The sequence below is a fragment of the Mesoplodon mirus genome (genome assembly GCF_964341445.2).
Source record: "Mesoplodon mirus genome assembly, chromosome: 3".
Classification (NCBI taxonomy): domain Eukaryota; kingdom Metazoa; phylum Chordata; class Mammalia; order Artiodactyla; family Ziphiidae; genus Mesoplodon; species Mesoplodon mirus.
The window spans coordinates 15,470,740-15,498,679 of NC_138978.1; the positions used below are offsets into that span (position 1 = coordinate 15,470,740).

General features: G+C 57.8%; 1 protein-coding gene across 1 annotated transcript; it reads right to left on the reverse strand.

Annotated features, from left to right (window-relative positions):
- EPHA2 (EPH receptor A2) lies at window positions 1–27,787 on the reverse strand. The gene is made up of 17 exons (XM_082616121.1): window positions 27,566–27,787; window positions 22,791–22,858; window positions 20,373–21,042; window positions 11,705–11,860; window positions 11,267–11,599; window positions 10,614–10,729; window positions 9,996–10,149; window positions 9,414–9,513; window positions 8,875–8,930; window positions 8,503–8,628; window positions 8,222–8,407; window positions 7,975–8,036; window positions 7,665–7,874; window positions 7,311–7,460; window positions 6,386–6,579; window positions 5,627–5,782; window positions 1–950 (listed from the first exon to the last, which is right to left on the reverse strand). Exons 1-17 carry the CDS (start codon window positions 27,648–27,650, stop codon window positions 845–847), a joined length of 2,928 nt encoding a protein of 975 aa, XP_082472247.1. The 5' UTR covers window positions 27,651–27,787; the 3' UTR covers window positions 1–844.
- Between the last annotated feature and the right edge of the window lie 153 nt (window positions 27,788–27,940).

The window sequence follows — 27,940 nt, forward strand, 5'->3', positions numbered from 1 at the left end:
TTTGAACAATCTGCAACTTTATTTCAGAGCAGAAATAAGTCATTTCCTAACAATAAATATAAAAAAAATAATAATAAATTAAGGTTCGAAAAAAATACGCAACAGAACAAAATCATTAATACTGACAGAGTAGAAAATGTTGTCTAAAGGGGTGAGAGGCCGGATGGGCCAGCCCCCAGCCTGGGAATGTCTGACACAGGCCGTTGTCTGCCCCCAGTCCTAGCTGGGCCCCTGTCACACACACATTCTCTCCACAAAGTACAAAATATATATTAAAAAAAAAAAAAAAAACCCTCCACACAACCAAGCATCCTGTGAGGGCCCCGAGGAAGCAAGAGTTTGGCCCGTGGGGGCTGAGGATGGGGCCTGGGGGGCTGAGGAAGGCACTAGAGGGACGGGAGAACCACTGTGGGTCTTGCCCAGCTGACTTTGCTGTTTGTCCTCTTCTCGTGAGGTACCCTGCTCCTGTGACCACTGCAGGCTGACTGCCCCACCTCCTGAGACGGCGAAGGGGAGGTCAGTTTAGCAATGTCCCACGTGTGTGTCCAAAGGCCTTGGCAGGGCTCCTGCCCCAGGGGATGCTGGGAACACGATGGTGACTGCTAAGTGCTTGGCTGTCTGTCCTTTGTAGGTGAAGAGGCCCCCCTGCCCAAGGTTCCTGAGCATCTCCTCAGCTCAGGACAAGGTATCGTCCAAGACCCCCCAGCAGAGCCCTCAGGGTGGCATCAATAAAGAAAGACTAGAAATAAATAAGGTCCCTGGTGGCCCAGCATGGAGCTGGCAGGAAAGCCAGTCTGTTTCTTCAAGTATTCTTAGCTGAGGGGGTCACGAGGTCTGTCAGGGCTCAGATGGGGATCCCCACTGTGTTCACCTGGTCCTTGAGGCCCAGCAGACTGTAGGCAATGCGCTTCTGGTGGCCGGGCAGCCGCACCCCGATCCTCTTGATGTCACTGTGCGGGGGAGGGAGAGAGGGAGAGTGAGGGGCCTGCTCTGGAGAGGTGGGCAGCCATGGGGGGGACGTGAGGGGAGAGAAGAGGGACCGGGGAGGGGGCCTTGGGTGCCTGGGGGGCAGAGCTCGTAAGGCAGAGGTCTGATGAGTGGATCCATATCCGGAAAGCCTGCCGACACCGACAAAATTCGGAAAATGATTGAAGCGCTGAATGCGAGCAGCTTTGTTTTTTTTAAAATCAAATCTGCACAAAATCTATGGTAGGTGCCGTTTTTGCTCCCATTTTGCAGACTAGAAAACTGAGGCTCAAAGTGGTGAAGTGACTTGCCCAAAGTGACCCAGGCTAAGAGGTGGAGGAGCTGAATCAAGCCAGCTGTGAACAAAGGCTTCCCTCCCCCACCCTGGGGTCTGTCCCCAGGTAAGGCTCCTCCCCAGGCAGCACTGATGCCATCACCAGATGCCAGGGACCCTCTGGGGGTGTCGCTCAAAGCTCTCTGCCCAAGGTCTCTTCACAGCCATCGCCTTATTTCACCCCCACTCCCTCCAAGTTCTCATAATGGAGGAAGGACTCAGGAAATCCTTGCTGAGGGGCCATCAGAGGTTCAAGTTCTGCTGGTCTCTAATGGGAGGGGCTTTCAGGTGACCAGATCCAGTGACTAGGTTACCCTGAGGTAGGGGTTTTCCCTTTAGGGACCTCAATTTCCTCACCTGTAAAATGGGATAACAGTGCCTAACTGGAGAGTGGGAAATCCCGGATACTGGTGGCAGAGGGGTAAGGCAGCATTAGTACCAGATAGAAAGATGCGCCCAGGAGCCCATAGCCCTTCCCTGCCCCTCCTTTCCATGCCCCTGCAACCCCTTGTAAAACCACTTACACTCCAAGAGCCCTGGAGCGGACCTTACTGCTTACTCTGGGAGTTTTCTCCTTCACCATCCTCATCCACCAGCCCAAACCCATGAAAACACCCAGGTTTTTATGGGACCTCTCCGGGCTGTAAAGGGAGCTAATTATATGGTGCAAGCTCCTATCTGCAATTCCGGAGACATGACTTTCCCACAGGCTCTGCAAGCCCCTGAAGTGCTGAGCACAGAAGAGCAGGTGTGTGGGAGGGTGGCTCAGGGACTGAAGCAGGAAGGCCAGAAGTCAGACATCTGGGAGAACTTCCTAACCTAACACTACAGTGCCATTTCTAACCTATACAGTTGAGGGTGTTGGAAAAGAAGCACTGTGTTCCCCATACCTGAAGGTGTCTAAGTGTGGCTCCCAGATAAGTATTCGGACCAGCAGGGAAGGAGGCACTTACTGAAAAGGCAGGATCCTGGGCCCAACTCCAGACCCACTGACTTTGAAGTTCTGAAGGTGGGGCAGGGAGTCTGCATTTGATCAGATCCCAAAGACCCTGATGTATGGTTTAAGGACCAGGGGGTTATGTTAGCTATAGCAGAGCAATGGTAGGGCCTAGTGCCCCAGGCTCATCCCCTCAACCCCAGCCCCTCCCAAGGTCCAGGATAGGCCTGGTAAACAGTAGGCCCTCAAGAAGTGTCTGCTGAATGAATGAATGAATGAATGAATGCTTTAGTGGCAGCTGAGCCACTGCCCAGGCTGCCTGGGGCCCCCCTCCCAGGTTGCTGAAGTTAACCTGACAGGGCGAGAACTGAGGGTGCTTCTGAGGTCCATCTAGGAGGAAAAGTCCTGGGCTGGGAGTCAGGAGGCCGAATTCTAGTCCTGGATTCCACCAGAGCCTCGGGTGGGTCCTGTCCTGTCTTTGGGCCACAGTTTCTTTATGCGTAAAATAGGAGGCTCTGATTAGATGCTTCTAAGCCACCTGCCCCAGCCCCATTCTCTTCCAACACAAAGCCCCCCACACCTTCCCTGCCTCATTTCCTAACTATAAACAGAGACACACACAGGATGAGGCTCCCAGACCGGCCAATGCCTGCGGCCTCTTGCAAGTCTGTTCCTGCCCCAGCCTCAGTTCCCCACTCTGAGATCCAGGGCAGTCACTGCCTTGGATCAACTCCCATCACAGGGGTGGGGAAGCACATGACTGAGGCCACCTTCTTCCTGAGCACTCGCGAGGCCAGCCCCGGCCTGAGGGAATTCAAAGGCCACAATGTCCCCCGGGAGCACCGACTGTGCTCTGGCCCTTGGCACAAGGAGAGTGGAGGGAGAGGTGGCCTGATCATTCATCCTCTCAGCAAACGTCCCATCAGCGCCAAGCCTGTGCTGAGGGCACTCGGAGACCAGAAGACCTATCAGCCAGTGTCCCCACGCCCTCTCAAGACGCTGTATGCCACAGCCTTGCACACTGGATGGGCCTTTTGTTGGACTGGGTATTTTTCTGGGGTGTAACATCCACTGCTTTCATTAGCTCCTTGAAACACATTTAGAACCACTCACTACTCTAGCTAGAAACTCAAGTGACTCCAAAATAACACGGTGAATGCTCAAGACGAGAAAAGGTGGCCACTGTGGGACCATAGGGAACCAAGCAACCAGCCCCCTGGGAGGGGGCAAAGGAAGCAGGGAGGCAAAGGCGGGGGTAAGGGCATTGAAGCCGAAATCCAGACCCCATCCCAGAAGGGCTGAATTCTGAGAGCGGCTCAGAGCCTTGCACTGGGATCCACAGCATGTGTAGACAGAGCTTTCGGAGTGAAAAAGCATTTTGAGACCCCCCTTTCTTTCATTTAATTGAAATAATGAAGGAGGCAGTGGTATGAGTCACACAGGCCCCAGATCTGAGCAGCAGTAGAGCTGATGGGAGGAGAAGCAGCGTGGAATGACTTCCTGCCTTTATGCAGGCCTTTTCAAAACACAACACACACACCCTCCACCGATCCAAGACAGCCCCGTCCCTGCTCCTGCTCGTGGGAAAGGAATTGGCCCAGGAGCACCCCGGGCTATTTCGGGAAGCTTCTACGAACATGTGTTTCCTGTATGCACTTCTCCGTGCCCTCAGCTCTGCTCACCCAGAAGAGAAGCTGTACTGTCCTCAGTGGGAGCTCCTGGAGGGGCAAAGGGGGCTGTTCCAGGTTCCCAGGTTAGAGGAGGGAGCCGAGGAACCCTGGTATTTGTCCGCAGGCTATGGGTGGAAAGCAAGGGCAGGAGGAAAAGGGAAGAGTGACATGGGTTAAGCCCTTACTGCGCACCAGGCGTATCATCTGTACTGCACCCATGCCATCCCCACAACGGGGAAACAGAAACCAAGGCTCAAAGATGGAACCTAATTTGACCAAAACCACCGGCTAGGAAGTGGCCAGTGTGGGACTCGAACCCAGGTGTGACTGCAGAGCCCAAGCTTTGGACCCTGCAGTTGGCTGGAAACAAAAGATATCCTGGGGGCTGTGTCTTCTCTCCACATTCCCGTGCCGCCCTCTGGTCAGCTCTGTCCCTGCCTGACTTTCATCCCGGCCTTCCCCTGGGACAGGCCGGGGCCTGGTCTGAGAGGCCTTGAGCAGCAGGTCAGAAGCCCAGTTGAGCAGTTTTCAGAGGCCTTGGAGAATGTTCAGACACAGGCCCAAATCCCAGAACTGTGACCCAGAACTGTGGGACCCCTGGGTCATCCCTTCCCATGTGATTCCCAAAACCTCTCAGCCCCAAGGCTCATTCCCACCATGACCTTGGACCTTACACAAGCTGGGCTATTGGGAACTAATAGTATTTTTAGAAGCACAAAAGGCTAAGAGGGTAATGTCTTCTCCCTCCTGGGGTGGGAGGAGGTGTCCATGCCAAGGCCATGCCGGGAAGGGTCCCTGATGCTGGAGCTGGGAGGAGAGAAGAGCTCCCATAGGGTAGCCTGACAAAAGCCAGAACCCAGGGCCAGGGCAAGGGGTAACTGGCACTTCTTGCCAAGCTGGACCTCAGAGCTGAGAGTCAACCACACGGGGAGAGATGCCTGGGATGGGCTGGCCTGGTGCCCTCTCTCCTCGGCAACAGCCAGGAAAGCCCAAGGGCTCTGCCCATTTCTTCTCAGCATCCTGGAGAGGAACGCTGCCCCTAACTGGCTGTGTGACCTCGGGCGACCTATGTAACCTCTCAGCCTCAGTTTCCCTACTTAAACAGGGAAGTAATCATAGCATCTATTCACAAGGCAAATAGGGAATTCAACCAGGTGATGGCTGTGACGTGAAGCCTTTCTTTTCTCAGCTACAAACTGTGTGACCTGGAGTAAGCCACGTAACCTCTCTGAGCCTCAGTTTCTCCACGAATGGCCTCCATGGTCCCTGAGTTCTGGACCCTGACTGACCAGGGCTGGAATCCCCCAAATGGCCATAGACCCTGGGCTGTACTGTTTCTGACCTGCCCAGTGGGACTACTGACGGGAACCACCTGCCAAGTTATCACAAGGGCTGATTCAGAGTGCTCAGGCGCAGAGCTGGCACAGCCCACGCTAAATGCTACGGTTATGATCACAATTACTATTATTTTCTCGCTGTGGAAAAAAGATGTAGGAAGAGGACGGAGCCACGAGTAAGCGACCAGAATCGCTGGCTGCCAGCCTGGTTCTGCCCTTCCTGCAAAGCCACTCTCCCCAAAAGAGACGGAGGGAGAGAGAGCAGAGAGGGGAGCGCTGGGAAGGTAGAGGGAAGAGCAGACGGGTGGTGGAGCCAGAGGCAGCCTGGGGAGGCAGGAGGCGGGGGAGAGGGCAGGCGCGGGCGGGGCCCGAGCGCACTCACTCGTTGGTCATCTGTACCACCTTCTCGATGGCCGTGTAGCCGGCCGCCAGGAAGTGCTCAGTGTACTGCTGCATCTTGATGGATTCCAGCCACTCGGACACCGTGCGGAAGGGCACACCCTCGGAGCCGCTGGTGCTGGGCAGCCGGATGGACACCCTGCAACAGGAGATAGCGGCCCGCGGGTGAGGGGCTGCAGCAGCCAGCCCACGATGCTGCTCCCTAACCCCGGCAGTTCGCTCAGCTGCCCTGTGCCTCGGTTTCCTGGTCTGGGCAACGGGGCAGCCAAGTCAGGTGGGCTTCCGGGAGCCTGCCTGATGTGTCGGGAGCACTCAGTGTTTATAGCTCCTGCCGCCCCTCTGATCCTACTGACGATACCACCACCAGCTACTACAAAATAACCACATGTTAAGAAGAGTCAGGTTTTCAGTCACAGCCCCAGCCTGGCCACTTGCCAGCACATAAGACACTTCATTGCCCTACGTCTGTTTCCTCATCTACAAAAGGGGGATGATTACAGGAGCCAACTCCTAAGTCGTTTAACTGAGTTTAAAACACGTGAAGCGCTGAGTGCCGCGCTGGCACATTTACTGTATATGCTGATTGGTTCTGTGAGGGCCACCTGAGCCAACCCGGTCCAGTCTAAGTAAAGCCCACGCGTAACGTCTGAGCCCCTTGCCCACCGCCCCTGGCTGCCCATTACGCTGAAGTGGCTCAGGAGTAAAACTGGGGGCCACCCTGGACAGAGGGTATGGAACCCACCGGGGGTCAAAGTCAGCCAGGGTCTTGAGGGATTCGGGGGCTCGGATGAGCTTGTCCAGGATGCTGACAATGTCGGCGAACTTGGGGCGGCGGGCGCGCTCCTGCTGCCAGCACTGCATCATGAGCTGGTAGATGGCGGAGGGGCAGTCCATGGGTGTGGGAAGCCGGAAGCCATCATTAATGGCCTTCATCACCTGGGGGAGGGGGCGAGCAGGATGGTCAGGGGTGCCTTCACAGCCCCCAAACTCCCCCATACACAGGAGCTGGTAGAGGAGAGAAGGGGAGCCCCTGAAACAGAGGGGTTGGCCTCCTTCCTTAAGCACGACACACAACCTTCAGCGCTACACAAAGGACAAGTGCTAAGAGGATGTCTCCAGAGGAGGAAGGGTCTCCTGACTTTGTTCCCTCACGGGGTACCCCGGGCAGCAGCCATGCTGTGTGCCCTGCAGCCAGCCTCCCTGCCGTCTCTGGGCGCCTATACACTCTGCTCCCTTCAGCCAGAGCACTCTTCCCGCTCCGTGTCTTCACCTGGCTGCTGCTTTATTGTGCCTTAGTCCTAGCTGAGACGTGACCTCCTCTGGGAAGCCTTCCAGGACTCCAGGCTGCATGAGGCACCAGGCACTTGCACACACACACACACACACACACACATACACACATGCATGCACGCACACACTTCCCCCACACCCACTACTTCTTTCCGTGTCCTTCTGCTGAGTGTAAGCAGGGACTGGGTCTGGAGCTCAGCACAAGGCCTGACACATGGTAGGCCCTCAATAAGCATTCACTGAACGAACCAATGAAGGGGTGTACCAGATGAAGATTAGCCCCCAAAACTCGTCTCTGCCCAGCCCCTGGGGTTCGAGGATGAGTAAAGAGTTTCAGTTCAGGTCCGGACGGGGCTGGGCAGGGCGAGGGCGCCTACCTCGTGGTTTGACAGCTCCCAGTAGGGCCGCTCGCCGTATGTCATCACCTCCCACATGACGATGCCATAGCTCCACACGTCGCTGGCGGAGGTGAACTTGCGGTAGGAGATGGCCTCCGGAGCCGTCCAGCGGATCGGGATCTTGCCACCCTGTGGGGACCTGGCCAATCACTATTGTCCCCTAGGCCACCCCCAGGACGATCGCAGTCAGGGCCCTTCTTCCATGCTCCCCAGAGGCGTTCTCGCCTCCTGAGGCCCACGCCCCAGGTGTGTAGGGGAGAGGACCCTGGAGCAGAGAGAAGGCTGCTTCACCTTGAGGCCCCCATCCCAGGTGACAGCCGCCCCAGCCCTTACACTGGTGGTGTAGGTGGCCTCGGGGTCGTCCTCCAGCACACGGGACAGGCCGAAGTCAGACACCTTGCAGACCAGGTTGCTGTTGACGAGGATGTTGCGGGCAGCCAGGTCGCGGTGGACGTAGTTCATGTTGGCCAGATACTTCATGCCGGCCGCGATGCCCCGCAGCATGCCCACCAGCTGCAGCACGCTGAACTCGCCATCCTTCTCCTGCCAGAGCACAAGCCCTCAGCTGCCAGCCAGCCCCGCGCCCACCAGGGCCCCTAAGCGCCGGCCACAGATCCCGGCCCACCCCGGCCCACGTCCTTACCCGAAGGAACTTGTCCAGAGCCCCGTTCTCCATGTATTCGGTGATGATCATCATGGGCTTGTCTGCAGGGGTGAGCACAGGGGTGAGCACAGGTGTGAGGGGATGGCCACGGGTGGAGGGAAGAGGCACAGCCGGGTCTGGGGTGGGCACAGCTATGAACAGAGGCCCGATCAGAGGCCCCAGAGGGCAGCCCCTCCCCCATTCCCCACGTGGGTCTCCCACACCCCACCCTGGAGCTGGGCCTCACACTTGGAGACAACGCCTTCCAGGCGGATGATGTTGTGGTGGCTGAACTGGCCCATGATGCTGGCCTCGCTGAGGAAGTCCACCCGCTGCTTCTCGGTGTAGCCGGCTTTCAGTGTCTTGATGGCCACGGGTACCTCCTTCTTGCCCGGCACCTTCAGCGTGCCCTTGTACACCTCCCCAAACTCTCCTGCAGGTGGGCGATGTGGGAGACACACCCCAGTCAGCCCGGGCGTCGGGTGCTCCCGACCCGCACCAGGCCCCTCGGCGAGCGCTTAACCTCACCTGCTCCGATCACCTTCTGCCGTGTGACACAGGACGGAAGGATCTCGGTGGTGAACTTGAGCACGGCCTGGTTGGGGTCCTCGTATGTGTGTGGGTCCACGTATGTCTTCAGGGGCTTCAGTTGTTCTGGGAGGGAAAGGAAGGGCAGGGTCATAGACAGTTTGGGGAGGGGAGGGGTCCCTACGAGGGGCTGCCTTGGAGGAGGGGGAGGGGGAGGAGGCAACAGTCTGGGCACCTCAGGAGCTTCTGGCTCAGCCCTCTGAGCTGCCCAAGGACGCCCAGGGAGTGCTCTGGCTGCCCGCATCTCTACCGCAGAGCTGGGGAGGTCCGTGGGGACAGCAGGCCAGGCAGGGAGGCGGCGCTGCATCTCACCTGACTTGGAAAAGTAAACGTCTTCCGAGGACTGGCGCGTCCGCAGGCTCTTCCTCCTGAGAGACCCCATGGGAAACCAAACACGCAGGGAGGTCAGTGACCTGCCCCAGCCGGGGAGCCTCCTGACCCTACTCTGGTCCAGGTTGCGGGCCTGGTGTGCTCAGCACTCTGCTCAGTCAGGCAGAGGGTGTGGAAGAGGCCAGGGGGAGAGGAAATGAGCAAGCCGGGCTCACTCCTTGGGATCTACACCCCGTAATGGCCCCTTAAGTGGCTGTAATAAAGGCTCTCCTCATTAGAGCTCCCCAGAGCTTCCTGCCCGCGTGTCCCGAGGAAGTGTGGACGCACTGTCATAATGACCACCATGCCCTGAGCCTTGCAGGTGCTGTGCTGAGCCCTTTACAGATCATTACATCTTTACAGCCCCCCGGGAGGCAGGGACTAGATTCCTATCAGCCCCATTTTCCATACAGGAAACTGAGGTTCCCACCCCTGTGTCCCACCTAAGCCCTTGGGGAGCCGGGGCGTAGGCTCCAACGAACCTGCGGAGGATGAAGAAGCCAATTCCTGCCAGCACCAGAAGCAAGACCACACCAACGGCCAAACCACCAATCACTGCCATGTTGCTAGATCCTTCTGTGGCTGCCAGGGAGAGAACAGTAGATGACAAGAGAGCACCCCCCCACTTCAAATCATGGTAATACCCCCGGTTGTACTTTAGGGCCCCAAGACACCTGCCGGGTGCCTTTACTAGTGATGGTCCATGAGGATATTTATTCCCATTTCATAGATGGCAGATGAGAGGGCTTCCCCAGGGAATAGAGCAGGTAGTCTCAGGTGTGTGGGACTCTCTCCACGATGCAGGATTTGAACTGGGCCCGCCAATGCCAGAGCCCACATCCTTCCTTCTCTCAACACTGCCCTGGACGCACAGCTGGTTCCCACACCCCCAGCCCTCAATTCTGCCCCCTCCCCAGACTTGGGGCTGACCCACACCGGGCTGTCCTAGGCCCTGGCCGACCAGGAAGGGGACACTTCTAAGTTCTTTGATCCATTCCCTCCGACCACGATGTCCCAGTTGTTTCAGGACTCTGGCCTGGCCCACACCCTGGTCCCCGACTCACACAGTGTCTGGAACTCGTGCACCTTGCTGCCAGCACCCTGGCCCTCCTGCGTCAGCGCCTGCACCTGGACCAGGTAGATGGTGTCCGGAGCCAGGTCATCCAGGGTTACGGAGAAGCCTTCAGTGCGGCGCACGTTGTAGCTGTTGGAGTCCCCCTGTGGGTGTTTGGCGGGTGGAGGGACAGACAGTGAGGGCAGGGCCATCAGCTTAGCCCACCAGAGAGCAACCCCAGCTTAGCAAGGTGACAAGCTATGTTAGCAACCTCGATGCTCTCCTTACAGAGGAAGAAGCTGAGGCTCGGAGAAGTGAAGCGACTCACTCCAGATCATAACCAGCAAATGCGTGACCCAGGACTCAAACCCAGGTCTGTCTGATCCCCAAGACCTGGCTCCCCACCACCCAAGACTATGGGGGTTCCAGAACACTATGTCTTCTTTCCCACAAATCTCTGCTGGGCTGGCCTGGGAGAGGCAACTCTCAGGAAGACCCCAGACTCCACTTTCCTCATCTGCAGAACAGCACTTCTTCAGATGGCTGTGTTGTGCAGTGAGCATCTATGTGACCAGCTGGTCCTCTGTTCGAAGCCCAGCGGGGACAGCCCCAACCCTTTGAGAGTTACCTTCTTGCGGTAGGTGACCTCGTACTTCCACACGCGGCTCTGCTGCGGCGGAGGGATGCTCCAAGAGACGCTCAGCGAGGTGGTGCTGCGGTCGTCCAGCTTCACCTTGGGGGGTTCTGGGCAGGACGGTGGGGGGAGGGGAGGGATGTGAAAAGCCACGCAGGGGGAGGGGAGTAGTGGGTATGCACCCAGACGCATTCCCATCCACAGCCCAGGCTCCTTAGATCCCGACCTGGCATTCTCAACTTCCAGCTCCAGAGCACAAAGCCCCAGGCTGGGCCCCACCACAGGCTGGCACATCGGGGGTACCCTGTGAGTACTTATGAGTGCATAAATAATAAAACCAAAACAATATCTGACTCTTGCTAGAACCTTTCTATGAACCAGGCACTGTTCTAAGAGCCTTATATACAAGAGTTTATTAAATCCTCTCAAAAGCCCTAGAACGCCCATTTTACAGGCGAGGAAACTGGGGCTCAGAGAGGTTAAGTAACCTGCCCACAGTCACAGAGCTTGGAAGTGATTACAGGGACTGCGTCTTTAACCACTTGCTGCTATCTCTCTCTGAACCCAGCCGAACCCTGAGTGGCCATCCTCACGAAGCCCCACCTGGGCGGGCCCCAAGGGCACAGCTGCCACCCCTGGGCCCTCACCTGTCTGGTTGATGCTGACGCTGGCTGTGAGGAAGCTGCGGCTGGTCACCAGGTCCGAGACGCCGTTGCGGGCCTCTACGGTGAAGGTGTAGTTCATATGGGGCTCCAGGTCGCTGACTGTCACGCTGGTGCGGGTCAGCCCGTGCGGTGGCTCCGAGTAGTGCACACTGGCCTCGCAGGGACCGCACTCGCCTGACTCGGGCCAGCACTGCTCGCAGGTGACACTGTAGGTGATGTCCTCACGGCCCCCATTGTCCTGGGGGGGCGTCCAGCGCAGCTCCACTTTGGCGCCCATGCCCACAGCCGTGAGGTAGTACGGGGCGGAGGGCGGGCCTGTGCAGAGGGCAGAGGGCAGAGCTCGGATCCAGGTAGGCCTGGACATGTCAACATCACCACGCCCAGCTCTGTCACCCCTCCTTGACCCGCTGTGAGACTCACGTGTGCAGGGCAGTGACAGTGGGTCCTGCGGGGCCCGGAAATAGCCTTCCTCACACTCGCAGGCGGTGGCCCCCTCGGAGGATGGCAGGGTGTTTGGGGGGCACTCCAGACAGGGGCTCTCGGAGGCCTCGGACTTGAAGAATCCCGGCGAGCAGGCTGGCAGGCACAGGGACAGACATCAGCTCAGCCTGTTCTCACCCTCAGCGACTTTTCACTCCCTGGCCCTGGGACCCCTGGCAAGTCACTAAACCTCTGTGGGCCTGTTTTGTCATTGGTAAAATGTCTTGTGGTGAGAAAATGCGTGGTAAGCACCTAGCTCGGGCCAGGCACCCAGGAAGTGCCTTGCCCTCCTGCTCCCAACCTTTGCAGCCCTCCCCAGTGGCTCTTGTAAGAAGCGCCATGCTCCTGAGCCTGGCATTCAAGGCCCACATCTCACCTTCCAGCTTCCTAAGAATCCTATCTCACAGCTGGCTCAGCATTGGACAGAGCATGCTGCCCACCTGCCTTATCTCCTTTAATCTGTGCGGACCAGCCTGGCAGGTCCCCACCTGGACTGCGAGCTGCCCAGGGCAGTGACTGCTTCTTCTTCACCATTTGTGTTTGCTGACTAACAGATCAGACAGGGGCATCAGGATGCCACCTCTGCAGGTGCTCCCCCCACCCTGGGACCTGACCTGACCGCTTTCCTGTTCCGGGGCTGGCTGACCAGGAAGCAGGAAAGGCCAGGCCCCCAGCATTTTCTCTGGACCTGCTTTCAGGGACCCAGTCATTTCCGCCACTCACAAGGGTGGCCAGGAAGCAGCTTTCCCTCCCCCGGTGGCAGGTCCTGTCCTGGCCAGGGCGGGCGGGGCTCAGACACCTGATTCCAGAGGCTCCTTCCTCCCACCACCCTATCCTGCCCCTGCCTGCCCCTGCCCCAAGCCCTTTCCTGGTCCCACAGACAGGAAGCTACCCAGACACTGTGCAGGGCTGTCCAGGGATTGGGCAGCTGCTGAAGTGGACAAGATGGGGTGGGGTCACCCAGGGACCTCTTACCCAACCCTACAGTTATCGTTCCCGCCCTCAGCTTACTCTGGAGAGGGTCCTGAGATACCTCCAGCCTCAGTGTCACGTTCATCAAACACTGATCCTCAACTCTGCGTCCAGCCCAGTGCATGGACCTCGAGATGAGACAAAGCCCCTGACCTCTGGGAGCAAGAGCACGTGACAATGTCCACCATAAAGGGGTGGGCAGCAAGGACCTACTGTACAGCACAGGGAACTCTGCTCAATGTTATGCGGCAGCCTGGATGGGAGGGGAGTTTGGGGGAGAATGGATACATGTATACGTATGGCTGAGTCGCTTTGCTGTGCACCTGAAACTATCACAACATTGTTAATAGGCTATGCTCCAATATAAAATAAAAAGTTAAAGTAAATAAATAAATAAAGGGGTGGGCTAAGGGGGTAGAGACAACCTTGGCTAGAGGTTTGTGGAGTCATAGAGGAGATATTTCAGCTGGGGTTTAGAGGCTGAGTAGGAGTTCAGCGGGGCAGAAATACTGGGAGGAGGAGTCAGGGGTGAGAAAGAGCAAGACTAACACAGGAACTATGAGTGCCTTGGTGGTCGGAAATCAGGGGAGCAGCAGGCAACAAGGCTGAGCGATCTCCAGGGACCAGATTGAGAAAGGCCTTTAATGCCAGGTCAAGGACTTTATCCTGGGGGCAGTGAGAGCCACTGAAGGTTTGATGTAGAGAATAATGGCACAGTCAGATCTACGGTATCAAGAAAAATTTGTGGACAGTCTCCCTCCTTCAGTCCTCTACGCGAGCAGAGAGGTGGGGAGTCAAGGGACAGGACTCAAAGGACACCCCGTTCTTAAGGTCTTGGATAGTGACTTCCCGTTAATGACTGCTTGCTGGAGGCCCCAGGGGGACCATCCCAGACGTCTCTCTCACATCCTCTGCCTGTCCTGCCACTTCAGAATGTCAGCACAGGCCCTGAAAGAGCTCAGGCACACGCTGCAGGGAAGGGGGCTTGTCCAGGACAGAAGGGACCTGGGACCCGACTCCTGCTCTGTGCAGAGCCTGGAGCCCCAGTTACAAAAGCGGCCACTGATTCAGCAGCTGCTGTGTGCAGTTCCTGGGCTACGCACTTGACACTCATTTAGTCCTCACAGTGAGTCTGTTATACTAGGCACTGTGATCACTCATTCCACTTTGGAGGTGAGGAAACTGATGCTCAGAGAGGAAAAAGAACTTGGCCAAGGTCAACAAGCTCCTAAGACACGAACCCAAAACCTAAACCCAGGATGCCTGACCTCGAACCTCCCTCCTTTCTCACAAACATTTCAGTTTGGAGCAAAGAGAAATCAATGTTCTGAAACAAGCCAGAAGAGAGAGGAGAGGAGGTCCGACCTGCTTCAACAGCCAGAAAATCCCAAAACTAATTTCAGAGCAGCTGGGGGGCGGGGCGAGGGGCTGTGCCACCTCTTAACATACGTCTTCTCATACTGGGCACATTTATGTCCTATGGGGAGAAAAGACTAGAATCAAGCCCGGGGGGTGGGTGGGGGTTTGTTGGGGCTGCCAACGTGGCCTCCTTCAAGGAAGGCCCAGAGGTCTTTCAAGTCTCCTACTGTATTTAAGAAATACACATGTTGGGGCTTCCCTGGTGGTGCAGTGGTTGAGAGTCCGCCTGCCGATGCAGGGGACGCGGGTTTGTGCCCCGGTCCGGGAGGATCCCACATGCCGTGGAGCGGCTGGGCCCATGAGCCATGGCCGCTGAGCCTGCACGTCCGGAGCCTGTGCTCCGCAACGGGAGAGGCCACAACAGTGAGAGGCCCGCGTACCGCAAAGAAAAGGAATCCACATGTATTTTGCAGTCCTCCTCATAACTTATCTGTTACAATACAAAAAGAGCTCTCTCCTCCCCCAAATCTTCAAGTAAAAATGAGACTTCAGAAAGCTGGGCTATGTTTATCCTGGGATCTCAACTCCCCCAAATGCCCTGACTTGTCCACCCGAGGGGCTTACACTCTGGGTAAGTGCTGGCTCCAGGTGGTCCAGGCCCCACAGACTAGGGGTGCTCAGGGGCCCCTAGAACACTGTCGCATCTTCCCGGCTCAGGCTCTCAGGCTGGGGAGGGACCACGAGCCCCCACAAAGTTTTAGCCACCTGCAAAACCCACAATGTCCCCACTCCCCACCACGTGGTTGCTCCCCAGCCCCCAGCCCTATGCCAAGAGGCGGAAGTGGGGGAAGAGGCGGGTTCCATTCTTTGGTCCCAGAGCCCGGGGGTGGCCCGCCTGCTGCCAGCAGGAAAGAGGGAATTTGGAGAGATTTCCGCTGCGGATGTGCCAGATATTACAGTGGAGAGGCAGGACCAACAAGGCATGTACTTGCCTGACGAGAATGCGGCGCCCCCTCCTCCAACCACAGAACTTCAAGGGGCCCTGCCAGAGTGTGCCCGTGCTCAGGGGCCCCAGAGTTCATGTGTCTGACACCAGCAGGCCCCTGTGTCTTCCTGACTTTGCCTGGTTGGATTTCCTGGCATGCAGGGCAGGCAAGTGGGGACAGGGGTCACACTTTTGGTGTTCACACATTCTCAAACATACTCACATACACAAAATACCCATGGTCCCTTCGCCAACCAGCAAACTCCTATGCATCCTTCAATACCCAGCTTGAGTTCTTCTACACAGCCCTCCCAGACTGCCCAATTTCTGGTCCCCTTCTGACCATTAGGGCATCTATTACTCAATCTTATGTTTGCCAAATAGAAATTGAGCGTTTCCTACGTGTCTGGCACAGTGCTGGGTGCTGGGAGACCATGGCAAGATAAACACTGTTTCTGCTCCAGGGGAATTCACAGCCTGGCTTTCATGCTTCATTGGAAATGATTTCTGCACATATTAGGATCCTCTATGAGACTGGCAGCTTGTGGGGAGCAAAAATTATCTGTGTCCCGTGTCCCAGCACAGGGTCTGGCATGCAGTAGGTGCTCAGCTAGTGTTTGCTGACTGGATGGATGAATGAATATGTGAGTAAAGACAAAACCCACGTGCTCATTAAATATGAGCTCTAGGGCCACAGAAATGAGTGGCGTTTCAGTCCCCAGGGAGACCCTGGGGGGACGGTGCACCGGGACACCACCTGCCTGGCACCGGAGGCTGACTCTGACACACCTGTGGAGAACTCCTCTGACCCCGGTCGCCTGGCAGGCCCGGGTCACTCCAAGCAGGGGAACTGGGGGGCATGGTGGCTGCACCCAGGGCTGCACCCCAGCTTTTCCAGTTTCCGATGCCCGCCCCTCAGATGGCAGCATGGGGTGTGACTCAGGGACATACATCCTCTGGCATGACGCAAAACCAGCCCCTGGCAGAGCCCCTTCCCCAAGGCCCAACAACCTCCCGGGCTGGTGGTGGCGAGGTCACAGGGTCAAGAAGTCGCAGTGACAATTCCCTGCAGCCAGTCACCTCCCCAAGCCATGCCCAGCTGACGACCACGTGCACCCCCTCAGCCCAAGAATGCGAAGCCTGGACTTTGTCTGGTGCCCTGACGGGCAGCAAACGGCGACCCCGTAAGTTACTGACCCTGCAAATGAGGGGAACTGATAACTCCAGACCCCAGCAGCTTCTCAGTCCCCAGCAGGCCCTGTCGCCCCCATGGAAGCAGTTGTCCCAGTGGCCCAGTTGCTGCTAGCACCTTGCCCTTTTCCCACACACCCTGGGGAATTATCTTTGTGCGCATTCCTCCACCAAGCTGTGATAAGCACAGCCTCTGCTTCCCGCTGTCTCCCTACCACCAGCCTTTTATCTTCTGTTTGCTTTCCCTGCCTCCTTCCTTCCGTTCTGGGGACTCACTCACCTCAGCGAGGGAGGGAGGGGCCGCCCCATGGAGCTGCCAGCGTCTGAATTTGCCCCCAGCGTGAGCTGAGGGCAGGGTGAGCAGGACACAGAGGTGGGAGCTGCCACCCACAAACCCCCATTCAGGCCAGAGGAAACTCCACAGAAATAAGGCCCGGTGGCACTCCCCAGGGAGGGGACAAGCCCAAGCAAGAGTCACAGCGCACAGAGTTCGCCGCCTGGGGATCAGCCCTGTCCCGACTGCCAACAGCCCCTGCCATGGCTCAGGGACACCCTGCCTAAGGACCACCTCAATCAGCTCCTCCCCTTTAACTCTGGATCTTGGGAGAGGCCTGGTCCACTCAGGATGCCAGCACTAGGACCCAGCTCCTTGCACACATGGTGAGGTCACCCAGTCTGCAGCTTGCCAGAGCAACCCAGGTTCTCAAAAGGAACCACAGCAGAAAGTCACAGGAGGTAGACTCTGATCACTAAGTCAGCAAGGCTCCAACCTACCCATTTTACAGGTGGGGAGAATGAGGCCCAGAGGGGACTCACCAAGGTCACACAGCTTGTGGGTAGAAAGATATATGCCAGGGGCACTTGGGGACAGCCCTCCCCATGCCAGGCCCCAGCTCTTTTGGTCATTGTTTCCTCTTTCTGGGCCTCAGTTTCCTCATCTGTAAAATGAGGATAAAGTCCTCAGGTTCTCTGGTTTGTTTGTGAAGACAGAAGGAAACCTCGCTTGGGAAGTGCTCCGCATGGGATGAGGTGTCCATGAACTGGGAGCCAGAGGAGCTGCAGGAGCGAGGGGCTGGGCCCCTGGAGGGAGCAGCAGCTTCCAAGGAGGGAATTCCTGACCCTGCAGCCCCACCTCCAGCTCTGGCCTCCCAGCTGCTGGGCTGAGCCTCTGGCCAAAGCCGCTGGCCACCTGCTCACCTGGCCGGCAGTCGCCACGGCTGAGGCGCTATCCGGGGCCCCACCAGCTCAGCTGCCGATGCCAGCACAGGAAGCAGAGACAAACAGGGAGACAAAGCCGCCCCGGGGGAGATGACGGTCAGCCTGAGTGACTCCACTGTCCCCTAGGCAGGCCTGGGGAGGGAGGGCGGGGAGGGGGGGAGCTGGAGGGAAGCTGGCTCATTCCTGACATAGCTCACAAGAGCTCTCTGGGCAGTGTGCCCACCTGTCCGCACAGCACCTGGGAGGTGCCTCTCTTCCGTTGTCTATTTAACTCTTTCTTGAGCTGAGAGCTTCCTGGGGAAAGAACTCTCAGGAGAAACAAATGCTGGGAATAACCTGGACCAGGTGCTGGGTGACCTTGGTCTGCCCAGCGCCCTCTCTGGGCTTGGTTTGTCATCAATAAAAGCCACAATGGGAGAATCTGGGTCCATGGCCCCGTGGAGGGTGAGGCGTTGTTGGGGGGGGTGGGCAGACCCTGCATCTCTCTCCATTTCTCCCTTAACATGCTCAGTAAGAGCCCCTCAACTACCTCACATCCTGCGCCAGGACCCACCATCCCGGGGCTGCCCTGAGAGTCTGTCCCAGGGCCAGGAGCTGAGTCAGGGATTCCAAAGGAACTGGTCATTTCCCGCCCCGTTTCCTGACCCATCCTCCAGCTTGGATGCTGCTGCATCACTTAGATTCAATCCTGATGCAACTAAATCTTAGCTGTGTGACTCCAGGCAAGTCTCTTCACCTCTCTGAGCCTCAGTTTCCTGTCTGTTAAGTGGGACTGATAACAGTCCCTGCCTCTCACGAAAGCTGGTGCAGATTCAGCAGGAACAGCAAGATAAAGCGCTTGCCGAGCTCATGCCTGCCCTGGAAGGGCACTTTTCTTTTCTTTCTTTTTTTTTTGAAGAGCACTTTTCTATGGGAATTACTGTTATTATCTCCACTGGCATCCGGTCAGGGGTGCTGGGGAAGGTCTGGAGGGATAAAGAGTAGCCAGGCTGGGGGTTCACAACCACACAGAGGGTCCTTAAACCACGTTGAAGGGAATTTTGGGAGAGGGATCCTTAGGAGGAAAAAACCAAGGCAACAGGTGGCCGGCAGTGGAGAGGGTCCCACAAGCAACGTCAAAGATTTCGCTCCTGGAAACCAGTCCTCCCTACCCTGGGGTGGCTCAACTCTTCACAAACAAAGCCTGTGAGGCCCTGACCCCCCACTTCCTGGGGAGGGAAGCCTGCCCCCCTTCCTGGAGAGAGACACCCCTCCCCAACCTCAACTGTCCACTTATCTCTGCAGGGCCTGAATCACCAGCCTGTGGAAAGTTTTCAGCTGCCCCTCACCCCCCACCCCTGCATTCTTGTGTGAGGATGTCATGTGGGAGGAGTCTGCTCAACCCACTGGGCTCCCTGGCAACCCCCCCAGTCATTGTCTGAAACTGGGAGTGTGCACTTGAGGTCACCTAAAGCAGGGGCTGCCTGAAGAGCAGACGAGAGCTGGGAGGACAACAGGGTGGTGCGAAGGGCCAGAGCAGAGACTACACCACAGGCACAGAAAGGCTCTGAGGGGACGTCTCATTCAGGGGTTTGCAGACTGTGTTAAGCAGGGTTCTGAGGATTTGTTTTAAGAGGCAAGTGGAGCCCATGAGAAAGGGCTTCAGGCTCCTCCAATACCTGAAACCCTTTCATGGGTTGCAGGATCCATGGCTAAAACCCAAGTATACAGTCTGCTAGTATAGTTGAACTTCTTGTCTTACGGACAAGAAGCCTGAGGCCAGAGATGAAGAGAGATTTACTGAAGGTCACTCAGTCGGTATGTATAGCTGTAGGGCCTAACCCCCCAATTTCTCAACACCCTGCTTATCTCAGCAAAGAAGCTCCCAGAGAGAGGGGATGAGCTGGCCTTCCAAAGGTCAGCCTACATTCCACAAATGCCCTGCCCCACAGCCATTTCCAGAAAAAGTCACCCATTGAAAAAATCCACGTTGCTCTAGAGCTTTCCGCTGTCACAGGTCCTGGCCGGGCCAAGCCACAGCCTCCCAGTGTGAGCTCACTAATGCCCAGGCCCTGTTCCCAGAGAGAGTCTGATTTAATTGGCCCCCTCTCTGGGCTCAATCTGTCATCAGTAGAAGCCCCAGTGGGAGGATCTGAGTCTATGGCCCTGGGGAGGGTCAGGTAGGGAGGGCAGATCCTGAGGATCCCCTCCACGCAGGCATTTTTCAAAAAGCTCCCCAGGTAACTGTCATGTGCAGCCAGGAGACGCGAATCCTGGGTTCAATTCACTCACCTCCATGTACAAAAGAGGAGCCTGAGACCCAGAGAGGTTAAGTGACTTGCCTAAAGTCACAGGGAGTTAACAGGGATGGTACTAGCTCCTGGGACTGTGTTATGTGCCCACAGTGCTGGTATATAATAGATACTCAAGATATACTTGTGGGATGAATCAAAAATAACAATCACACTTAAAAACGCTTATGTGTCAGACGTTGACCTAAGAACTTTACAAGTATTAAGTCATTTGATTATCATAACAACCCTACAAGATGGGCACTATGTTTATCTCCATTTTACAGATGAGGAAAGCTGGGCACAGAGAGGTTAAGGAACTGGCTTAAAGTCACACAGCTAAAGGTAGACCTGGGATTCGAACCCAGGTATTCTTTCTGAGAGTCTTCACTCGTAACCTCCATACTGTTTCTCAGTGTACCCATTCTCGGTGAATGAGTGAATCCAATCATAAGGCCAGGAAGCCTCCGAGATTTTCACTAAGAGAACCACTGCATGTCTGAGCAGGGACAACCTTACCAAGATCCCCACATCCCAGAGCTGAGACCAGATCCCGGACCACAGCCTCCACCCCAGTACCCCCTTTCTCTGCCACCCCAGCACCGTCACTCACCCTGGCAGGCGTCCTCCACCTTCTCGTAGCCTGCTTGGCACAGGCACTGGCCGATGGGCACCAGCCACTCGCCATCCACTGCACAGTGCATGCGGGGCTCTTCACCCCCGGGCGGCACCACAGCGTGGTCCACGCAGGTGCCAGCCACGGTGGCCAGGGAGGGCGCGTCGGAGCCCGCAATGGTCTCGGGGAAGTGGGCCAGCCCCTGCAGCAGCTCAGGACACTTCTTGTAGTAGACGCGCACAGAGAGCAGCGCCACGCAGGCACCAATGTCCTGAAAGGCCAGGTAGAAGCCCTTGCGGCTGAGCGGCCCCACGGAGCGTTCTTCCACGTTCAGCTTCACGTGGCGTGCTTCGAAGTCGCTGCTGACCGTGATCTCGTCAGGCGCAATAGTGTCGATCTTGGTGAACTGGCGCTTCTGGAAGTTGGTGCCATAGTCCACGTCAGACTCGGCATAGTAGAGGTTGAAGGTTTCCTTGCAGGAGCTGGCGCCCCCAGGGAAGCTATTGCAGTCACGCACGGTGAACTTGAGCTCGATGAAGATGCGCTCGGCCTCACCGCGGTATACCCAGTTGGTGCGGAGCCAGTTGTCCTGGTCGCCAGCCACCACGTTGCACACGGAGTACATGTAGATGGGCATGTCGTCCATGATGTTCTGCATGAGGTCCCACTGCATGGGGCCGACAGGTTAGTGTGGGCAGGTGCCTGGGGGAAACTGAGGCCCAGAGGCATCGCCTAGGTGGCAGAGCTGGGCAGCAGGAAGCTGCTCTATGGTTCCTGCTGTCCTCATTCTACGGGGAAGGAAACTGAGGCCCAGGGAGGGGCTTCAAGTCACCATCACACACTACAAGTGGCGGAGCTGGATCTGACCCCCTGGTGTCCCTGACCTCAGTGTTGCAGTGCTGAACCCGTATATTAGACAGTGAGCTGAGGGGGGAGGCTGGGGGTCCCATGTGACCTCAGGCAGATCACTTAAACTCTCTGAGCCTCGAAGTCCCCATTGTACAATGGGGGCAAGAACTACCTCACAGAACTGCTGTGAAGATAAATGACAGAATGTCTATTGAAGGCTGAGCACATCGCCTGGCGTGGGTGACAGTCACACAAGGCAGCTGGTATCACTATCATGATTATCCCTATTATAATTATCATTATAATTCATCGTGTAGATGTGTGTGAGTGGCAGGGAAGAGGTTAAGTCAGAAACAATGGATGATCCCCCATCACTCCTCAGAACATTGCTCAGCCTCCTCCAGGAAGACTTCTCAGGTTGGGCCAAGATTGGGGCAAGTGCTTCCCCCTGGCTCCCACAGTCTCTGTTAGCTTAGCACCCAAGTGGTGACAGCTACACCTGGCTCCCACACGAGATTCTGAGCTCCTTAGGGCAGAGACTGCACCTAGTTCATTTCTGTATCCCCAGGGCCTACCTGAAATGGAGTAGGTACTCAGGAAAGTATTTGTTGAATGAATGAGCAAATGAATGAAAAAACCAGAAGGGGCCAAGGAAAAAGACCTGGGCTGCATTGTGTCACACGGGCCTCAGATGCCCTTGGGCCTCAGTTTCCCACTCTATATAATGACTGGGTTGCATTAGGTGATCTGTGTTCTCTCCCAGCTAAACATTCCAGGATCCTGGAAATCCACTTGAGTTAAACTCCAGGCCTCCTCGGAGCTAAGGTGACCAGGGACAAGTGCCTGACTCCGCAGATCTGGCCAGCAATAGAAACTGTCCCCAGCTATCCCCCTGGAGACACCGCTCTCCCCAGCTAAGGCCCCAGAACAAATTCAACAAGGGGAAAACAGGCCCAGAGAGCAGCAGTATCCTCCCCAGGGCCACACAGTAGTCACAGGCAAAGCCAGGGAGAGGACCCTGGGGTCTTGCCCTCCAGTCCAGGTCACAGCAGGGCAGGGCAGAGGGAGGGGAGGGAATGAACTTGGGTGGGAAGGAGGCAAAACAAACTCAACCCCGAGAAGGAAAGGGAAACAACAGCTGGAGGAGCAGGGAGAGGGCCCAGCAGGAAGGAACATGATCTGGCTTCCCGGGGCTGTGGGGACCTGGGAGCCCACATTCCCTGTCTCTTCCTCACCCCTCACTTCCTGGGCTGGGACCTCAAAGGCAGGGGGAGCCTTTAACCCCTTCCCACCCAAGAGGGGAATGAAGGGAGCGCGAGGGGGTCCCTCTTGACCATCAGCTTTCTGGGGCATCCAAGGGTCCTGCTCCGCTAGGGCCTTCAGCTGTCTCCCCAGCTCTTTCCACGTCTCGGGTCCCTTCCCCACCTTCCAACCCCAGCCTTCCCAGTTGGTGTGAGAAGCAGGAACCCGAGTTTGAACCCTGGCTGAGCTGTTTGATCTGGGCCAGGCCCCATCCTCCCTGGGTCTCAGCTTCCTCATGCCCACACCCGCACCCTGAAGGCTTACCCCTTTGCCATATGGGTGTGTGAGCCAGCCGAGTTCCCCTTTAGCTGCAGCAAAGTCCAACAGGACGACTGGAAGAGATGAGAGAGGGCGCTGGGTGAGCTTGGGGGTATCTTCACGGGTCAGGCCATGGGAAAAGGTGAGAGTCCCCCAGGAATCCCAAGAAGCCTTGAAGGCTTCCTCAGCCCTCAGAGAGAGACCCCACCACACAGGGTCACCAGGTCCAAGAGACCCGTCTCTCCAAAAACCAGGAAGCAGAGCTCCAGGCAAGGGATGGGACCTAGTCAAAGTCATAGAGCAGGTTGGGTGAGGCCTCACGTCTCCCAGCCCACACCGCCCCCTCAGCAGCCCCCAGCTGGGCAGAGCAGGACAGAGCTCGGCCCAGCAGGGGAACAACAGCTGGGTAGAGAGCTGGGGCGAGCAGGGCTATTAAGTGACACCACGCTGCCCCATCTGCTTCCTGAAACAGGGCCCCTCCGCAGCACTTCACATGCACGTGGGCCTTGGAGGCACTCTTGTCCGCTCCTGCCACGTCCCCTCCATACACACGCAGCACAAAACACCCTCAGCCCCACCCAGGCCACGTAACACATGCTTATGCAGCACACGTATGTACACACATGTCTCATGGCCCTCCGAGAGGAGAGAGCTGTTCAAAGGTGGGAACAGCTCCAGGGAGGGGAGCGGGATGGGTGGGGGGGTCTGGAAACCGATCTTCCCACCACAAAAGCCACAGAGCAGGCAGGATAAAGCCCTGAAGCCATAGGGGCTTTTAGGAGGGACCCAAAGATACACACAGCTGGCGAGGTCCCCTCCCTGGGAAAATCGCTCCCGCTGCCCCCGTCCCTCACACCCTGGCCACTGCCCTGCCAGGGGTGCCTAGGGGACCAGGGATGGAAACCCTTAAAGAGGACTTCCAGGCCCAGAGGGACCAGGTGCCAGGACCTGGCACCCAGGGAGGCATCTGGAGCCTGAGGGAAGGATACATTGCCAGGGGCTTCCCTAGATCCAGCCCCCCCCCACCAGCTTGGGCACCTCCCACTGGCCCACCTGGGGTTCTGCCAGGCTCAGGGGCTACAGCCAAGACCCAAGACCCAAGACCCCAGTATGGCCCCCTCCTCCATTTCCAAGTAAGGTCCAGGTAGCTGCCAATAGAAGCTACCCTCCCTGGAGGATAACGCGATTGGAGAAACCGAGGCATGGACCCTATACAAGGTCCCTGGATTCTGAGAGTAAAGCCCTAAGGTGGAGGGAGTAAGGGACCAAGTGCTTACTTCCTCTGGAGTCTGGAGCATGAGGAATATGGCCTCAAGAAGGTGCATTCCTCAAGGCCTAGGCCTGGAAGAATGACTCTAAGGGTGCAATCCCGGGCAGGTGGAGATGGGCCTGATTTAGAGAGATGGGGAGGGAGGGGGAGAGGGGCCTGAGTAGAGTCTGAGAAACCCTTTCCTGAGGACAGACTGCCCTGCTCGCCTGGGCTGAAGGCCCCCAGGCCTGGGGATGAAGCACTGCCACCTGACCGCTGCTGACCCGAGCGAAGTCTCTCTAGGAAGGGCCTCACAGCCCAGACAGGGAGAGGAAATCCGATGTGGCACCGGCCCCAAGGCTGAGGGGACAGGGGAGGGTGGCTGGGGGGTGGGTAGGGGCAGGGATTTGTTCGGACATGCCCAAGGCTCAGGCTTGGAAAACTCACTAACCCCACTAGCAAATGGAATGTTCTGGCTCCACAGGAAGGAATCTGGGGGCTCCAGCTGGGTGTGTAGGCGGACAAAGGTGAGTGTCCCTCAAGGTCCTGCACACCCCCCTTCCTTAGAGGCGTGGGAAGCTGCAGTCTGCGCCCCTGGGGAAGGGGGCTCATGGCTCCTAGGCTCTGAAGGGTTAACCTGGCACAGAGGGACCCCCACCAGCCCTGCCAGAGCTCGCTCCCCTTCCAGACCCAGGCCCGGCTCTAGAAATATCACAGGGCTCATCGGAGAAGAAAAGAAGCCTTCACACAGGAAGGAGCCCCCTCCCGGGGAAATTCCCTAGAACCGATCACCAGGAACAGGCGCCCAACTCCGGTCCCTCCACCCTGCCGCACGGGTGCGGCCTCTCCCGGCCTCTCCCTGAGCGGCCTCCAGGGTCTGAGGCTCCTGCTCCCCTGGAAGGGGCGGGGGCCAACAGCCCCTCGGCTGGCCCCTCGGCTTCACTGAGAAGCCTGGGCTAAGCAGGGCTCATCCAGGAGCCCCCCGTCCCTCCTCCCACCCCCAGGAAAACCTCCTTCTCGGTCTGAAGTTCCATCATAAATGTCATCCTTCTGGGTCCGTATTGTTTTAGGGCTCTTTACTCAAAGGCAGTACGACCACCCACTCCCCTAGTGTCACCTCCCTGCTCCCCCCATCCCTCCTGAACCAAGACCAGCTAATTCCTAAAGAAGCAGAGAGGCAGGGGACTGGGGGGCGGGGAGGGGGAAGAATGAAGAAGAAAAGGGGAAGGGGACAGAGGGCACATTGGGCTCTTCCGGAATCAAGAAGCCAAGGACTTTCCAGGCCTCCTGAGGGCTCTCCAACCCACCTCCCTGCTGCACCTCAAGTCAGCAAGCCCTGCACCCCTGCCCAGCTATTCTCACTTCTCAGAAAAACCCACCACACAACCGGGTGCGGGGGCCCTGGGCTCTGGCAGCCCAAGAAGCCAGATGCTCAGACCTAACCCTCCCTATACAGAGGGCCCTACTGAGGGAGGGCTTGGGCCTCCCTGTTTCCCCATTTGTAAAAGGAGGGCAGATTCAGTGGCTGTTGAGAATTTAACAGGCTCCATCTGGGTCTCCCAAGGCAGCCTGGCTCCTCCACTCACAGGGGAGGAGAAGGGAAGCGAAGAGCAGCCTGGGTGAAGGGTTGAAGGGACGTGTGTCTCTGCACCCCCAACCCAGCCCCAGGCAGATCCAGCACATCCAGCCAGAGTCCCAGCAGCCGGGCCATCACTCCCCCACCCCCCCACTACAGGCACACCTCCTTAGGGAGTCCTTCACAGGGACTCTTGAAGCCTAAGGAAGAATGTTCCCCTGTCCTTTTCCTCCCCCGTTCCATGGGGGTGGGGGGCGCAGTAGTCATCTAGGCTGGGGAGGGCTCGGCAGAGGGGCACAAGGACAAGGCTGCAGCACAACAATCGCCCAGTAGCATCCCTCCTGCCTAATCCCCCCACCCACCATGGGCAGCCTTCAAGAAAGGCCTGTAGTGAATTCAGCTGTCTCTCCCCTTCTCTCCAACCGCAATCCCCCAGGAAGGGGGAGGACGAAAAGCTGGGGGGGGGGCGGGTATTGGGGATCACAGAAATCCCTGCCACCCACTCCTCCAGCACATTGGGACAGGAAACCCTGAGTGATTCAGGGACGGGGACAGGATGCCGCCACCCCCCCCCTCCACCCTCCAAGAGTTCCAGCTCTGGCTTCTTTTCCTCCCAACTTGGAACAGCAAAACCTCCAACCCCAGTTTGGGAGGCGGAAAAGGAAGGCACGGCTCAAGGAAACTTCTCACCGGGCCAGGGCTTCCTCCGCACTTCCCCCTGGTGGAGCCTGCGGAAACCTCCCTCGGCCCCGGCGAGCGGGCAAAACTCGTTCTCAGTCGGAAACTGAAACCGGCCTCGGCTGGGTGGACAGGAAGGTCCTCGGCCAAGGGCAAGAGCCCGCATCCTCTCTGCGACCCTAGCCGAGGGGCAACTTCCCCATCCACCACCCGCCCCGCCCAGGGCAAAGTCCGCGGCCCCTCGCGCAGCGCGGCAGCGGGAGCGCTGGGGCGGGGATGGGTGATGCTGTCCCCCACCCCCGGGCGCTCGGACTCCCTGGTGGCCCTGGGGTGACGGCTCCACACCTTGGGAGGCCGCGCCCCCACCTGCCGCATTTCCTCGTTCTGAGTCACCCCCTTGCTCACAAGGCTTGGCTTTGGGACTTCCTGTCCGCTCTCGCGGCCCCGAGCCTGCCCCCCGAGCCTGCCCCCCGAGCCTGGGAGTGCGGGGAGGGAAGGAGGGAAGGCTGTGCGTGGGCAGATTGACCCGAAGCTCCCCGCAAGCTCTCCTCCCCGACTGGAGGCATAAGGGGGCGTGGAGAAAATCTCAGGGAGCTGGGGCTTCTGCAGGGGTCTGTCTTCTCGCCTGTCGAAGAGACCCCTCCCCAAAATGAGGGGCCTCCACAGAAACGCCTTCTCCACAGAATAGGGGCAAGCAGGTTAGCGAATTCACCGTGAAGCTGAGCCGGCGGAAAGGCCCCCAGGTAGCCCATTCTCCAAGGGACCCCGAGCCCCCGCCAGGACGCGTTCCTGAAACCGCCACCCTGGCTGCAACTGTGTGGCCGCCCTGAGTCCCCCTTTTCTTTCTTTCTTTCTTTTTTAAAATTTTTATTGGAGTATAGTTGCTTTACAATGTTGTGTTAGTTTCTGCTGTACAGCAAAGTGAATCGGTTATAGGTTCATATATACCCTCTTTTTTATATTTCCTTCCATTTAGGTCACCACAGAGCATTGAGTAGAGTTCCGGGTCCCCTTCTCTGCGGCCTCTGAACCCCGCGCGCCCGGGCCCCAACCTCTTAGTCCCCGGAGCCCCTATAACCCCGGGTGGGGGGGTCCCAGATTCGTCCCGATCGCAGCCAGCAAGTCCTCCCGACCTCAGCACTCCGGGACTGGGCGGCGCCAGGTCAGTTTCCAAAGTTGCGCGCGTCCAGGAGCGCCTGGCTCCGGGAGGAGCGGGGGTCCGGGGGTCCGGCCACCGCGGCTAGGTCGGGCCGGGTGGCCGCCGGCGCGCACACTCACCTTCCTTGCCCTGCGCCGCGACAGCCGCGGCCAGCAGGCAGCCCCACAGCAGGGCGAGGCAGGCGCGGGGTGCCAGACGCTCCATGCCGCGCTCCTTGCTCTCAGCCCGGTTCTCCGTGCCCGGCTCCCGCACGCCCGCGCGCAGGCCTCGATGTCCGGCTACCTCCTGCCGCCTGCGCGTAACTTCTGCCCCGAGTGCTTAATGGAAGTTGAGTGAGAACCGGCTCCTGTTCATTCATGTCCCGCGCTGACGTCAACGAAGCCACGCCCTCAGGAATGTCTTTAAAGGGGCCGGGCTGGCACCCGGCGAGAAGGGAGGGGGAAGTCCCGAGGGGGTTGGAGGGGCCCTTTGGGCCCGCTGGACTCGCTGGCGCC